This window comes from Hypanus sabinus, chromosome 20, assembly GCF_030144855.1.
Source record: "Hypanus sabinus isolate sHypSab1 chromosome 20, sHypSab1.hap1, whole genome shotgun sequence".
Lineage (NCBI taxonomy): Eukaryota > Metazoa > Chordata > Chondrichthyes > Myliobatiformes > Dasyatidae > Hypanus > Hypanus sabinus.
In genome coordinates, this window is record NC_082725.1 from 1308259 (window position 1) to 1323727 (window position 15469).

The window sequence follows — 15469 nt, forward strand, 5'->3', positions numbered from 1 at the left end:
AGGTTGCTTAACAACTTACAAGTCCATGGTGTTACAGGAAAGAATCAAGCATGGATAAAGCAGTGGCTGATTGGCAGGAAGCAAAGAGTGGGAGGGGCAGGGTAGTTTTGAGGAAATAGAGAGGTTGCAGGACTTGGATTAGGAGAATGGGCAAAGAATAGCAGATGGAATACAGGTTGGGAAGTGTATGGTTATGCACTTCGGTAGAAGAAGTGAAAGGGTTGATTATTTTCTAAATGGAGAGAAAATTCAAAAACTGAAGTGCAAAGGGAGTTGGGAGTCCTTTTGCAGGATTGCCTAAAGGTTAATTTGCAGTTGAGTCTGGTGAGGAAGGCAAATGTGCTTTTAGCACTCATTTCAAGAGAACTAGAATATAAAATCAAGGATGTAATGTTGAGATTTATGAGTACTTGGAGTATTATGAGCAGTTTTTGGGCCCCTTATTCTTAGAAGGGATGTGCTGAAACTGGAGAGGGTTCAAAGGAGGTTCACAAAAATGATTTCAAGATTGAATGGCTTGTCATATGAAGAGCATTTGATGGCTATGGGCCTGTATTCACTAGAATTCAGTAAAGTGTGGGGTGTCCTTATTGAAACGTATTAAATGATGAAAGGCCTTGAAGAAGTAGATGTGGAGAGGATGTATCCTATGGTGGGAGAGTCTAAGAGCAGAGGACACAGCTCAGAATAGAGGGTGATGCTTTTAGAATGGAGATGAGGAATTTCTTTAGCTAGATAGTAGTGAATCTCTGTGGAAGCTAAGTCTGCCTATTTAAGGCAGAGATTGATGGATTCTTGATTGGTCAGGGCATAAAGGTATATTTGGGGTGGGGCAGGCAAGAGATTGGGGCTGAGAGGAATGTTGGAACAGCCATGATGAAATGATGAAGCAGTCTTGATGGGCCAAATGGCCTAATTCTCTTCCTATATATTATGGTCTTGTGGATCAACTCCTTGACCAAGAAGGTACAGCAGTGCCTCTACTCCCTAAAGAGATTGAAGCAAGCAAGCTTCTCTTTCCCACACTCCCCCCCCCCCCCCCCCCATCATCTTAACTGCATATTATTGGGGCACAGTTGAGAGCATCCTGACAAGTTGCATCTCTGTCTGGTGTGGGTGCAAATGGACCTCAGACCGAAAGTCCCTCCAAAAGATTATGAGAATGGCCAAGGAGATCATAGGGGTCTCCCTACTATCCATCAGGGACATTTATCAGGAGTGCTGTGTATGCAGAGCCCTTAGTACTGTTAAGGATCCCACCCATCCAGCATCCTCTTTGACTTTCTACCATCAGGCACAAGTCTCTGATGCATACAAACAAGAACGGTCAGGATGGTAAACATTTCTTCCTTCAGGCCATTGGGTTTCTAAGCTCCCTATCGCATTCAATGTGTCGCTGGCTTATCTGTTCTGTGCCTTGCAATGTTTAATTTACACACTTTAGTTTGTTTACTTCTGTGTAATTCATCTGTAGATTTTAACCTTACTTTCATAAGTTATTGTGTGCTTTTTGTGTGTTAAGTGTACTACTGAGATTTACACCCTGGTCCAGAGAAACATCTCATTTAACGGTATATATGTATGTAGTTAAATGACAATAAACTTGATGACGTCCTTCACAATGCAACTACCCGGCATTTGGGATTATCCCGTAATTCATTCCCATCATCCGGATCATTACTGAATATTGTCAATAGCAAGGAACATCTCTGAGGCATTTAGATAGGTGAATAAAGGGTATGAGTTTAGAGGGCTGTGGAATGGACACAGGCTGTGGTCAGCCTGGACCAGTTGGGCCAAAGAGTCTTTTTGTAGTATTAGCAGTGAGGCTGGTCAACCCCTCCGCCCCACTGACCACCCCTCCGCCCCACTGACCACCCCTCCGCCCCACTGACCACCCCTCCACCCCACTGACCACCCCTCCGCCCACACTGACCACCCCTCCACACACTAACCACCACCACTTTATCATTTCCTGTCAGAGTCACCTTATGTACAGACACTCCTGTGCCTAGTGAATACATAATCAATATATGTATAAAGCTATTTTGTGCATTTGTTTCTTTTGTATGCGCTGCATCGGATCAGGAGTAGCAATTATCTCATTCTCCTGTACACTATGTACTGGAAATGACATTAAATCTAGAATCTCGAATTTTGACTCTCTTCAACATCAGCCCCTACTGGAGGCCATTGACTGCCGATTTAATTAAGGCCCCATGATAACATGGATCCTGCTGACACCAGTAGGTCTAATCTTCACCCACATCTGCAGACTGCCACCGTTTTCACAAATCTGTTGTGACTGAGAGGCGGTGATTTGGCATGGGAGGATGTACTCGCGTTGAAAGCAGTGGGAAAAAATCCACCCGGATGATCCTGGCAAGAAAAGGTTTAAGTTTGTAGTGAAGTTGAGCTGGACGAGCCCAGGCTCACTAAAGCACAGAAACCAACTCTGATCCTTCTGAAATATTTACTTTGTTGAGGACAATTGACTGAGTGGATACCAAGGAGACGTTTCCCTCAGTGAGGGCATCAAAAGTCAGACGACGGATCTTTTAGATTAAGGGATCACAGATTTCAGGTTGTGGTGAGGAATGTCAGTAAGACCATAAGACACAGGAGCAGAATTAGGCAATTTGTCCCATCGTCTGCTCCACCATTCCATCATGGTTGATTTATCATCCCTCTGAATCCCACTCTTCTGCCTTCTCCCTGTAACCTTTGCCACCCTTACTAATCAAGAACCTATCAAATTCTGCTTTAAGTATACCCAAGGACTTGGCCTGCAGAGTTCTCTGTGGCAATGAATTCCGCAGATACACCACCACCAGGCTAAAGCAGTGGCATGTCATCATTCAGAAGGTACTGAATCTTTGGAATTGTCTACACCAGAAACCCTGTAATACAGAGTCATTGAAAGTATTTGGAGAGGAGATTCTGAACTACTGCAACTACAGGGAAACTACTTCCCAGCTTCTTGGTTCATCCCCTCCCACACCCACCTTACTTCTCACTTCGTCTCACCTGTCACCTCCTTGCCCTTCCCCACCATCTTATTCTGGCTCCTCCCCCCTTTCCAGTCCTGATGAAGGGTCTTGGCCTGAAACATAGATTGTTCATCCCCCTCCTTGCATGCTGGCTCACCTGAGTTCCTCCAGCATTTGTGTGCGTTCCTCTGGATTCCCACCATCTGTTTATAAAACAGATGAACTCGGAGTGGAAGAGTGGTTTAGAGGTCGTGGAGAAGGATTGAGGGTGAAGTCAGAGAGTGGAGGTGATGTAGAGGTCATGGAGAACAATTGAGGGCTCCCATGACAAGTTTCATTCCACTTGTAGACTTTGTGAGATAGAAAGAGCTCACTTAAAATTTCCTTTTTCAATTTAATGCATAATATTATGTTTTTGCAACAATAGTAGAGATTTAAAGTACACATTATCTTTTTCTTAAACTCATTCAGAAAATGGACGAAGAATTAAAATGGCATCAAGAGGCAGAACTGAAATTGGCAGATGAACAAAACCATGACATTGAAACGAAGTTCAAACGTTTGGCAGAGAAAGTTCAGAAACTGAGACAGGTTAGGTAAGACATTACCTTAGCAGGTTTCAAATGCAATTTTAGTAATATCGTTATGTTGTTTATTTTTGTTTACTGGTGCTGATGATGCATAAATTGTACAGTGACTGTTCTCCAAACGTCTAGTGTGCAGTCATGTGATTCTTCTTCACATCTAGCATGCAGTCACTGATGCTGTTCTGTAAACCTCTAATCAGTGTTCCACTAAATGTGACTATACATCAATAAATTCCTTGTCATTCTGCAAACAGGTTTGTGTACAAGATGATAAGAGACCTAGATCAAGTGGACAGCAGAGACTTTTTCCCAGTGTGGATGTCTAACTCAAGGGGATATAATTTTAAAGTGATTGTAGGAAAGTATAAGGTTATGTTAGAGGTAACATAGTGGTGGGTATGTGCAGTGCCCTTTCGTGAGTGGTGATAGAGGCAGATGCATTAGGGACTTTTAAGAAACTTAAATAGGCACATGGACGATAGAAAAATGGAGGGCTATGTAGGAAGTGATGCACCATCAATAACTCACACTGAGACGTAAGGCGAGATATCGGCTTTTATTGACTGGAAGAAGGAACCAGGAGTGAGTGTCTATCATACAATGTCTTGGAGACTGAGGCCGAGCGTCAGGCCTCAGATCTCCTTTATACAGGGGCCTGTGGGAGGAGCCACAGGAGCAGTCAGCAGGGGGCGTGTCCCGACAGGCACATAGTTCACCACAGGAAGGAAGGGCTACATTGATGTTGGAGTAGGTTAAAACATCAGCTCGGCATTGTGGGATGAAGGGCCTGTACTGTGCTGTAATGTTTTATTCCATTTTCCTCAAACTACAGATCACATGCCATCTTGTGAATCGGTGAGATGTTGTATACATATATTTAAAAGGGTTACTTGGTAGGACAGTTGGCCAAGGAGGACAAAGCTGAATTTCTGACCTTCATATGTTTTCTTTTGGCTTGTTCTGAGCAGTGTTTCTCAAAGGAGTACATGCAAGTGTGCAGCATCTGGTCTTGAAATAAAGACACATAAGAATTTCTAGAGAAACATACACACAAAATGCTGGAAGAACTCAGCAGGTCAGACAGCATCTATGGAGGGGAATAAAGAGTTGAAATATTGACTAGTTATTCCTCTCCATGAATGTTGCCTGACCTGCTGAGTTTCTTCTGCATTTTGTGTGTGTTGTTCTTCACATCTTTTTCATGTTTTTGAAATACCTTTTCCAGCTGATATGTGCCAGTAAGATAACGGCAAGTTCAGACGTAGTGACCTCTCAGGGACTAATCAAAGGTGTTTTTGTTCTGTTAAATATATTTTTTATGATCGCAAGAGCATACTGGACTCAAGCTTCAGAATAGCCAGTCCACTGCATCAGTGAGCTGCTCGTTGGTAGAAACCAGCCTGCTACTTGAAGGTATTGGAGTTGGTGGCAAAGGTGGCATACAATGCAACTGTAGGTGATTGTCCTGCACAAAAGGATTACAAGGCCCTGTTAGACATTGATAATGTAAGTTGCCACAGTCCTGTTTCCTTTGCTGGGTGGTGTGACTGCTGGTGTGGGAGCTACATGGCCTCAGTTGTAGCAAGGAGTAGGTCTCAGCTTGTGGGCTGGCTTACTGCTGCAGTACACGTGAAGAGACGCCGGAGGCAGTACAGTGTGGTGTCAGTGTATGGTTGGGGGCTGTCTTCTTCAGTGGTCAATCGGTGGATTGACAGGCTGGATTTTTGTGCGTCTGCGCACCGCTGGGAAACTGTACCATCAATCTGTGGGACATGTTGCTCAGCACTCTGGACTATATGTATTTTTTTACGTAGCAATATTTTTTTTTGCTCACTATTTTGAATGTGCTTTGTATGTTTTGCACCTTGCCCCCAGAGGAAGAACTACTAGAACTAGGGGACATTGCCTCAAGATTCAGAGGAGAAGATTTAGGACGGAGATGAGGAGAAACTGTTTTTCCCAGAGAGTGTTGAATCTGTGGAATTGTCTGTCCAGGGAAACAGTTGAGGCTTCTTCACTAAATATATTAAGATGCAGTTACATAGATTTTTATATAGTAGGGGAATTGAGGGTTATGGGGAAAAGGCAGGTAGGTGGAGCTGAGTTTACGGACAGATCAGCCATGATCTTAATGAATGGCAGGGCAGGCTCGATGGGCCAAATGGCCCACTTCTGCTCCTCCTCCTCCTCCTCCTCCTATTTCTTATGTTTTTATTTTCTTATGAAGGCTGTTTTGTTTGGCTGTATCAATGTATGGTTGAATGATAATTATCTTAAATTTGACTTTCTATCCCATTATCTATATTATTCTCATGAAAAATGCTCTCCATACAGCAGTCTCATTGTATCTTTGTCGAGGCCTCTCTAGCCCAAAGCCCAATGCTGCACACAGCTCCTGAATCGTGTGTTTTGTATCAGCTCTTCATGGCCTCCTCCATTTTCTTCTTCCATGCCTTTCATGATGATACCTGAAATTCTTAGTTAAATTTAATCACATTTCTGGGTGTTTTTTTAATGTCTGAATAAACCAAATCCTTCCATTCTTGGGTTATAATTATTATTTTTTTTTTAACCAGTGGCTAACAGATGGTCCAATGAAAATAATTATTTCTGGTACTAAACGCAAATCATTCAGAGTCCAACGAGTTCAATTGGGCAGCAACCTGCTAATATCCTTAGATTTTCATTATATTAATCTCTTCACTTTAAGTTAAGTTTTTCATTTGATGTTCGTTGTAAAAAATGATAATTCTTTCCAACCCTAGCTATTTAATGAGATGGTCTTATGAAAATGAGATGTAATGTTGAGGCTTTATAGAGCACGGGTGAGGCCTCATTTGGAGTATTGTGAGCAGTTTTGGGCCTCTTTTCTAAGAAAGGATATGCTGACATTGGAGATGGTCCAGAGGAGGTTAACAATAATGATTCTGGGATTGAAAAGCTTATCACATGAGGAGCATCTGATGGCTCTGGGCCTATACTTACTGGAAGACAGAACATTTGGGTGGAGTGGGGTATGGGGCGAATCTGACTGAAACCTTTCAAATGTTGAAAAGCTGAGATAGAGTGGATGCGGAGAGGTGTTTCCTTTGGTGGAGGAGTCTAGAACCAGAGGATACAGCTTTAAAATAGTGGAAATATCCATTTATAACTGAGATGAGGAATTTTTTTTAGCCAGAGGCTGATGATTCTGGAATTTGTAGCCCTGGGTGACTGTGGAGGTCAAGTCAATGGGTGTATTTAAAGCAGAGATTGATAGGGTTTTGATTAGTTTGGGTACGAAAGGTTATGCGGCGAAGGCAGGAGATTTACGCTGAGGGGGAAATGGATCAGCCATAATGAAATGGTAGACTTGGTAGGCCTAATTCTACTTCTATGTCTTAAGGTCTTAGTGTTAAAGCCTTCTTTAGTCTGACTGCAGCATTTCTTCTCCAATTCCAATGAATTAAAGTTGTGAATTCAGCCTTGTTGACACTGACTGATCAGTGCTTGGGCATTTGTTGTTTCGGAATAATTAGCACCAGTTGAACTGAATTGACTTTATTTCTTACATCCTTCACATACACGAGGAGGTAAAAATCTTTACATTATGTCTCAGTCTAAATGTGCAATGTGCAATCATAGTAATTTATAATAAATAGATCAGTCAATGTAACATAGAAATACACTCAGATCAGCATGAGTTAATCAGTCCGATGGCCTGGTGGATGAAGCTGTCCTGGAGTTTGCTGGTCCTGGCTTTTATGCTGCAGTACCATTTTCCGGATGGTAGCAGCTGGAATAGATTGTGGTTGGGGTGACTCGGGTCCCCAATGATCCTTCAGGCCCTTTTTTCACACCTGTCTTTATAAATGTCTTGAATCATGGGAAGTTCACAACTACAGATGCGCTGGGCTGTCCACACCACTCTCTGCAGAGTCCTTCGATTAAGGGAGGTACAGTTCCCATACCTGGCAGTGATGCAGCCAGTTAGGATGCTCTCATTTGTGCCCCTGTAGAAAGTTCTTAGGATTTGGGGGGGGCCATACCAAAGTTCCTCAGCCGTCTGAGTTGAAAGAGGTGGGAAAGAAGGAAGGAGCTGATATCTTCTGTTTGCAATCAAGTGTTTTGCTCTCTATTTTACTCTCGTAATATTTTTATTGTAATTTATAACTTTGGGTATTGCACTGTAATTGCTGCTGCAAACAATGAATTTAATGATGTACTTCAGTGATAATATTACAATTCTGAAAATCTGTCCTGTCCAGATTTCTGAGACCAGCTGTTCACTCTTCTTGCTAAGCGCAGGCACTCTGTGACGTGAACTTCATCTCTTATGGCTTTTATTATTTGATGTTTGCAGTGTAATGTGACGTCTTATAAATTTGGCACTCTGAAAGGCTTATCAAATGCATCAGGATGTTCTGCATCAGAGGCACTGTGCACGTGCCGGGTCAGTGCTGTTCAGCAGTGAAATTGAGAATTTCTTCTGATTGAGCCAAATTGTTTAATTGGTGCTGAAGTTTAATTGAATAATTGATTGGTTCATGGTATTTGTGATGAGTAGGAGAGATGGAGCAAATATGGATCACCTTTCTTGCAAAAGTTGTGCAGCTTCAGTATCGATAACTATTATACTCAGTATCTCTGTACTTGTATCACACAAAAAGGTTTATGAAATTACACTGTGGTCTCTTTACTAAGTACAGGAGTGGAACCCGGTGTGGTCCTCTGCGGCTGTAGCCCATCCGTATCAAGGTTCGACGTGTTGTGTGTTCAGAATGGTCTCCAGCACAACACTGTTGTAATGCCTGGTTATTTCAGTTACTGTCACCCCCCTGCCAGGTTGAACTAGTCTGACCTCTTTCATTAACAGGCATTTTTGCCCACAGTACTGCCACTCACTGGATGTTTTTCCTCGGTTAACTGTAGAGACTTGTGTGTGAAACTCCCAGAAGGTCAGTTTGAGATACTTGAACCATCCCATCTGGCACCAACAATCCTTCCACGGTCAAAGTCATTTTAACCCTGTTCTGATGTTTGAACCTCTTGATCGTGTCTGCATGCTTTTATGCATTGAGGTGCTGCCATGTGATTGGCTGATTAGATATTTGCATAGTGTTGAGGTGTACCTAATAAAATGGCCACTTTATTATGTGTGCTTCTTGGAGAGTTCCCTATGCTATTGTGAAGATCACACTACATTGTTGTTTGATTGGCAGGAGTGAGTTAAATGTGAATCGATTTGGAAACGACCTTGTCCATGCAATGAAGGTCATGACTGAGGGACGCATTCATATGCCACGCTCAATGAAGCATCTTGAAAATGTTTGGAATGAATACAACTTTACTCAAGAAACACTTAAGAAATGCAATTCACTGGTGAGATGGACATTTATTTTTGCTAGTTAAGTGATGGTGTACTACTTTGATAGAATATGGTGATGAATTACTGTAACCTATTGCATTAATCCACTGTTTATTTCTTAGTTGATCTATTGTAATGGTACTGTCAAAAACCTCCGTTTCAGAAAGATTATTTTGTTGATATAATCAGCAATATGCTGTTGTATGTACAGTGAAATTTCTTTTTGAATCCTAGGATGCAGGTGGGAATATGATTGATCCACTTGGTCCCTGTCCAGATTATTTTGCATACACAATCACCCTGTACAGAGAAGGGAAATAACTTTAAAAAGCAATCAAATCAGATGCTTGTTAGATCAAGAGCTGAGCTGTGAGTTCCACTTTCACTTCACATATATTTGTATATATATTTCATATATATACATATATATATATATTTCACTTCATACATGATTTGAGAGTTAGGGGGCAAAAGTTTAAGGGAAACACGAGGGGGTATTTCTTTACTCAGAGAGTGATAGCTGTGTGGAATTAGCTTCCTGTAGAAGTAGTAGAGGCCAGTTCAGTTGTGTCATTTAAGGTAAAATTGGATAGGTATATGGACAGGAAAGGAGTGGAGGGTTATGGGCTGAGTGCGGGTAGGTAGGACTAGGTGAGATTAAGAGTTCGGCACGGACTAGGAGGGCCGAGATGGCCTGTTTCCGTGCTCTGATTGTTATATGGTTATATAAACGCTCATGACCAGTGTTAAGATGCTGAAGTCTCTTGTCCCTGCACTCTACAAATTACTCCTGTTTATACAGTGAGCATTGATAAGGGGGTAGCAATGGGAAATTATCTTCTAGCACATCTACCCTGTCTCTGCTTTGAACTGCAGACCACATCAAGGAAATGTCAGAACAATGGTCCTGTAATTCGTTTCTCGGGGAGATGTTCCTACTACTGTCTGTAAGGAGTTTGTATGTTCTCCCCTTGATTGCGTGGTTTCCTCTGGATCCTCTACTTTCCTCCCAGTCCAAAGACATACCAGTTGATAGGTTAGTTAGTCATTGTAAGTTGTCCTTGGATTAGACTAGGGTTAACTCAGTGGTTGCTGGACCTAGTCTGCACTGGATCTCAGTAAATACACGTTCTGAGAACAGAGCAACTTAAATTTTTGGTGTGTTACATCTCAAGATGGTGCCAGTGACCAGCGGTGACACTCTGCAAGGCAGTTCACTGAACAACTACTTTTAAATCTGCTTCTTCTACTGAACTGTGTGCAGTTACATTTTGGTGGTGTGTTCCAGTGAGTACAGGCCCAAAGCTGCCAAACATATGTTAATCCCTTTATTCCCGGAATCATCCTTGTGAACCTCCTCTGAACTCTCTCCAGTGACAATATACCCTATCTGAGATACAGGGCTCAAAGCTGTTGGCAATACTCCAAGTGTGGCCTGACTAGTGTCTTATGAAGCCTCAGCGTTGTGCTACATTATGCTGTAATGACTCCATTGGTGCTGCTTCCTATACCCATGCCAAGCTTGTCGACTTCGTCAACTTTGCCTCCAACTTCCACCCTGCTCTCAAATTTACTTGGTCCATTTCTGACAATTCCCTCCCTTTGTTCGCTCTCACTGTCTCTATATCTGGAGGTAGCTTATCTACTGATGTCTATTATAAACCCACAGACTCTCACAGCTACCCAAACTATACTTCTTCCCACCCTTATATTTGTAAAAATGTCATCCCCTTCTCTCAATTCCTCCATCTCCATAGCACCTGCTCTCAAGATGAAACTTTTCATTCTAGAATGAAGGTGATGTCCTCCTTTTTCAAAGAAAGGAGCTTCCCTTCCTTCACCATCAACACTGCCCTCAACCACATCTCTTCCATCTCACCCATGTCTGCTCTTACCCAATCCTCCCGCCACCCTACCAGGGATGGGGTTCCTCTTGTCCTCACCTAACACTCCACCTGCCCCTGCATCCAGCACATAATTCTCCAAAACTTCCACCACCTCCAACGGGATCCCACCAGGTACACACCCCCCAACTTTCTGCTCTCTACACGACACCCTTGTCCATTTGTCCCTCCCCAATGATCTCCCTCTTAGCACTTATCCTTGAAAGTGGAACAAGTGCTACGTCTGCCCCTCCACCTCCTTCCTCACTACCAGAACAGACATTCCAGGTGAGGCGACACTTCACCTGAGTCTGTTGGGGTCATATACTGTGTCTGGTGCTCCCAGTGTAGGCTCCTGTATATCAGTAAGGCCCGACGTAGATTGGGAGACCATTTTGAGTGGCACTGGAAGCAGGATCTCCCAGTGGCAGGCCATTTTAAAATCCACTTCCGTTCCCATTCCGATATGTCAATCCATGGCCTCCTCTACTGTCACGATGAGCCCATACTCGGTGAAGGAACAACACCTTGAATTCCGTTTGGGTAGGCTCCAACCTGATGACATGAACATCAATTTCTCGACTTCCGGTAATTCTTACCCCCCCCCCCACCCCTTCACCATTCCCCATCCCATTTTCTCTCTCACCTTATCTCCTTGCCTACCCATCGCCTCCCCCCCCCACCACCTTTCTGTCTTCCATGGCCTTGTGTTCTCTCCTATCGGACCCCCTTCCCCAGCCCTTTACAGGCAGTCCCCGGGTTACGAACGAGTTCCGTTCCTGAGTCCGTCTTTAAGTCGGAACAAGTACATTATTTAGTATCAGTTAGTCAAACGTTTGTCTTAGTATATAGTATATATTTTACCTCTCTATGCATATAAAACACTTAAGAAACGTATGTATTCCAATAATTAAACCACTGTGTTGCTTAGTAATAATTGTAGCTTTCATCGGGGCAGGGCCTTTCACATGCTCCATTATTCTCACTTTATCCTTTTGTTACGTATTCAGGTAACAATAGATATATGAGTTCAGCAAGGGTTTTTTATAACAAACAACACGTTTATTAAACACAGAAAACAAACCCCCCAAAAGTAAACAAACACTAACGTAACCGGAAACAGCTGCTGTGTGGCAGCCCAAACAGTTCTTAAAGCGATATTGCAAAAACAGTTCTTTAAAGTGGTATTGCCAGAAGTTTGATATGCTCACAGTCCATTTAAAAGGAGAGACTTTATAAGACGATTTAAATTCTCTTTCACGTCGCTTTGCTTTGATCCCCAACGTCGAACTTCCCACGAAGAATTTACGAAACGGAACGGCTTAAAGGCACTGACCTTTCCTTCCTCACTATCCTCAATCCTTTCTGGTAATCCCAGGGATTAACGCGAGAATAGTCACGAAATCCTTCCAAATAAGGATCAAACAAAGGTCCACCCGTTTCAACATAGAAATCGATTCTCCTCGATCTTTAACTCCTGAACTCTGATCTTCACTCTCCACTGATTCTCGAACTAGCAGAATCGTAAAGAACCTGCTGGCAATGACCTTTTAAACTTTAGGCATTAGATAAAACTTCATCCTTCAACTAAACTGCGTCATCACATTAAATCACACAGTGGCGTGAAGTCAACTTGGCAAATCCAGCCACGAACTGCCCCTCCTCACAGGGTGGGGTCTTCCTATTTTAACCTGAAAAAAAACCTGTCACATGATCTCTACTGGCGGGAAAATGACGTCACTCCGCCATCACAAGACCATTACCTCAAGTCCAGTATAGCTTCAACCCCGGTCACGTGACAAGGGTACCACTGTCATGTGTCATGAGTGCGTAACACTTTAAAATTGTTCCGATTGTTGACTGACTGTAGCCTAATGCTTTTCCAATGACCGATGACGTTTCACCTCTTTCCAAATGCTTTATTGATTCCAATTTATTTTCAATCATGATTGCTTCCTGTCAATGGAACAGAAACACTGTGGGCGATGGGTCTCGAGCTCCGCTGGGTCCTAAGGACCACTGCACTGAATTCCCTGGGTCCTAAAGTCCACCGCATTGAGACAGGTTAAAGGACAGGTGGGGGCTGTGCTGGGTTTGGGTATTTGATCCTCCACAATATTCTGCGTGGGGAATTTAAACTGGAGGTGGCAGTGTTCTTTTTATGAGGTTGAGTTGTGAGCACAACATCAGACCAGCCCAGAATGAAAGCACACTCGGGAGCGGTCTGTCACTGGATCGAACTTGGGAACCTCCGCTCTCGAGCTCAGCGGTGATCTCATTGTGCCACCAGCCGACTGGAAAGGTGGGGGGGTGGGGGGCGTCAAGGAGAATCTCACTAAGAAAAATTTAAGCCAAATACAAAGTTACACATTCAACACAGTGTTAATGGCAACGACTTAAAATGGCGGCCGGCATCGCGATCCGACTTAAAATGATGGACAGCATTCTCCTTCCTCGGTTCAGAAGTACAAATTGTTCGTAAGTTGGAAGTTCGTAACTCAGGGACTACCTGTATCTCTTTCACCATTCAAATTCCTAGTTCTTTACTTCATCCCTCCCCCTCCTGTTTTCACCTATCACTTTGTGTTTCTCTGTCCCCTCTCCCAAATCTATTCCTCCTCCTCTTTTTTTCCTGCAGTCCTGCTGAAGGTGTTTCGGCCCAAAACGTTGACTGTTTTTTTCCATAGACGCTGCCCGGCCTGCTGAATCCCTCCAGCATTTTGTGTCTATTGCTTGCATTTCCAGCATCTGCAGATTTTCTCTTGTTCAACATTATCTCCTTGGTTTTATATTCTATTTCCCTTGAAATAAATGTCAACATTGCAGTTACCTTTCTTATGACAGAGTCTACCTGCAAATTGACCTTCTGGGGGTCTTGCACAAGGACTGCTAAGTCCCTGGGCACCTCTGATGTTTGAACTTCCTTGCCATTTATATAATTGTCTGCACTATTGTTCCTTTTACCAAAATGCATTATCATTATACCCAACACTGTATCCATCTGCCACTTTTTTTTTGCTAATTCTTAGTCCTGCTGTAATTGCATTGCTTCCTCAGCACTACTTACCCCTCCACCTATCTTTGTATCATCTGCAAGCTTTACCACAAAGCCATCAATTCCATTATCAAATCATTGACAAACAAAGTAGTGGTCCCAATACTGACCCCTGAGGAACACCACTAGTCACTGGCAGCCGACCAGAAAAGGCCCCTTTTATTCCCACTTGCTGTCTCCTGCCTGTCAGCCATTCCTCTATTCATGCCAGTATGTTACCTGTAACAGCATAGATAAGAGAAGATATGTAGATACTGGAAATCTGAGCAACACACAAAATGCTGGAGGAACTCAGCAGATCAGGCAGCATCTATGGGGAAAAAGTACGGTCGACATTTCAGGCTGAAACCTCTGACAGGACTTCACCATAGGATTTTATCTTGTTAAGCAGTCTTGTGTGTGACACCTTATCAAATGCCTTGCTAGTCTTGTTTTAGACCATAAGGTATAGAAGCATTTGGCCCATTAAGTCTGCTCTGCCATTTCATCAAGGTTGATCCAATTTTCCTCTTGGCTCCAATCTCCTGCCTTCTCCCTGTAGCCCTTGGTGCCCTGACCAGTCAAGAATTGATCGTCCTCTGCCTTAGATATACATAAAGACTCGGTCTCCACAGCTGTCCGTGGCAAAGAAATCCACAGATTCACTACTCTCTGGTTAAAGAAATTCCTCCTTGTATCCATTCTAAAACCATGGCCCTCTTTTCTTTTTTTTAATTGTTTTTTTATGCATTTTCTACATCACTACAGATAGAAAAAAACCCCAAACCAAAATGAAGTAAATTAATACAGTGCAAAAATAAACATACAATAATCATATAATACAAAAAAGATAATTGAGGAAGTACCCAAATTTAAGTCATGTAACGTTAGAATCCTCCCCAAGCCCCGCAACAAAAAAACTCCAGACCAACCACAACACAATATAGAGAATATAAATCAGGACATTCAAACTCCCAACACTGTAAATACACTTGAAAACAGAAGATATTGATGCCTACTAACAAAAAAAAAGAGCTGAAAGCAAGGGACCGAAAAAAAACCCTTAATTAAGAGGAAGGTTATGAAAGTAATAAAAGGTCCCCAGACCTTATGGAACTTTATATCCGAATTAAGAACTGAATAATGATTTTTTTCAAGGTCTAAGCAGGACATAATATCGTTAAGCCATTGAGCATGCGTGGGCGGGGCAACATCTCTCCATCTCAGGAGGATTAAACGTCTAGCCAGGAGAGAAGCAAAAGAAAATATTCGACACTTAGTCGAACTCAAACGTATATCTGTCTCACCCAAAAAACCAAACAAAGCAATTAAAGGGTTAGGTTCTAAGTGGTGATTCAGAATATAGAATAAAGTTATGAAGACATCTTTCCAAAATTTCTCTAAGCTAGGATAGGACCAGTACATATGAATAAGAGAGGCCTCGCCCCTTTTGCATTTATCACAAAGCGGACTAATATTAGGGTAAAATTGAGATAATTTAGATTTAGACATATGGGCTCTATGAACAATCTTAAATTGTAAAAGGCAATGGCGAGCACAAAGAGAGGTTGAATTAACCAATTTCAGAATCGAGTCCCAAGTCTCATCAGATAAAGAGATATTTAAAT

At 42.6% G+C, this 15469-nt stretch overlaps 1 protein-coding gene across 1 annotated transcript in view; it reads left to right on the plus strand.

Annotated features, from left to right (window-relative positions):
- The window catches only part of LOC132378711 (serine/threonine-protein kinase 31-like), a 151271-nt gene that overhangs the window by 45582 nt on the left and 90220 nt on the right, over positions 1-15469 (plus strand). The window contains exons 9-10 of the mRNA XM_059945812.1: positions 3462-3586; positions 8779-8938. Coding sequence (XP_059801795.1) covers positions 3462-3586; positions 8779-8938 — 285 coding nt within the window. The remainder of the gene's footprint in view (positions 1-3461; positions 3587-8778; positions 8939-15469) is intronic.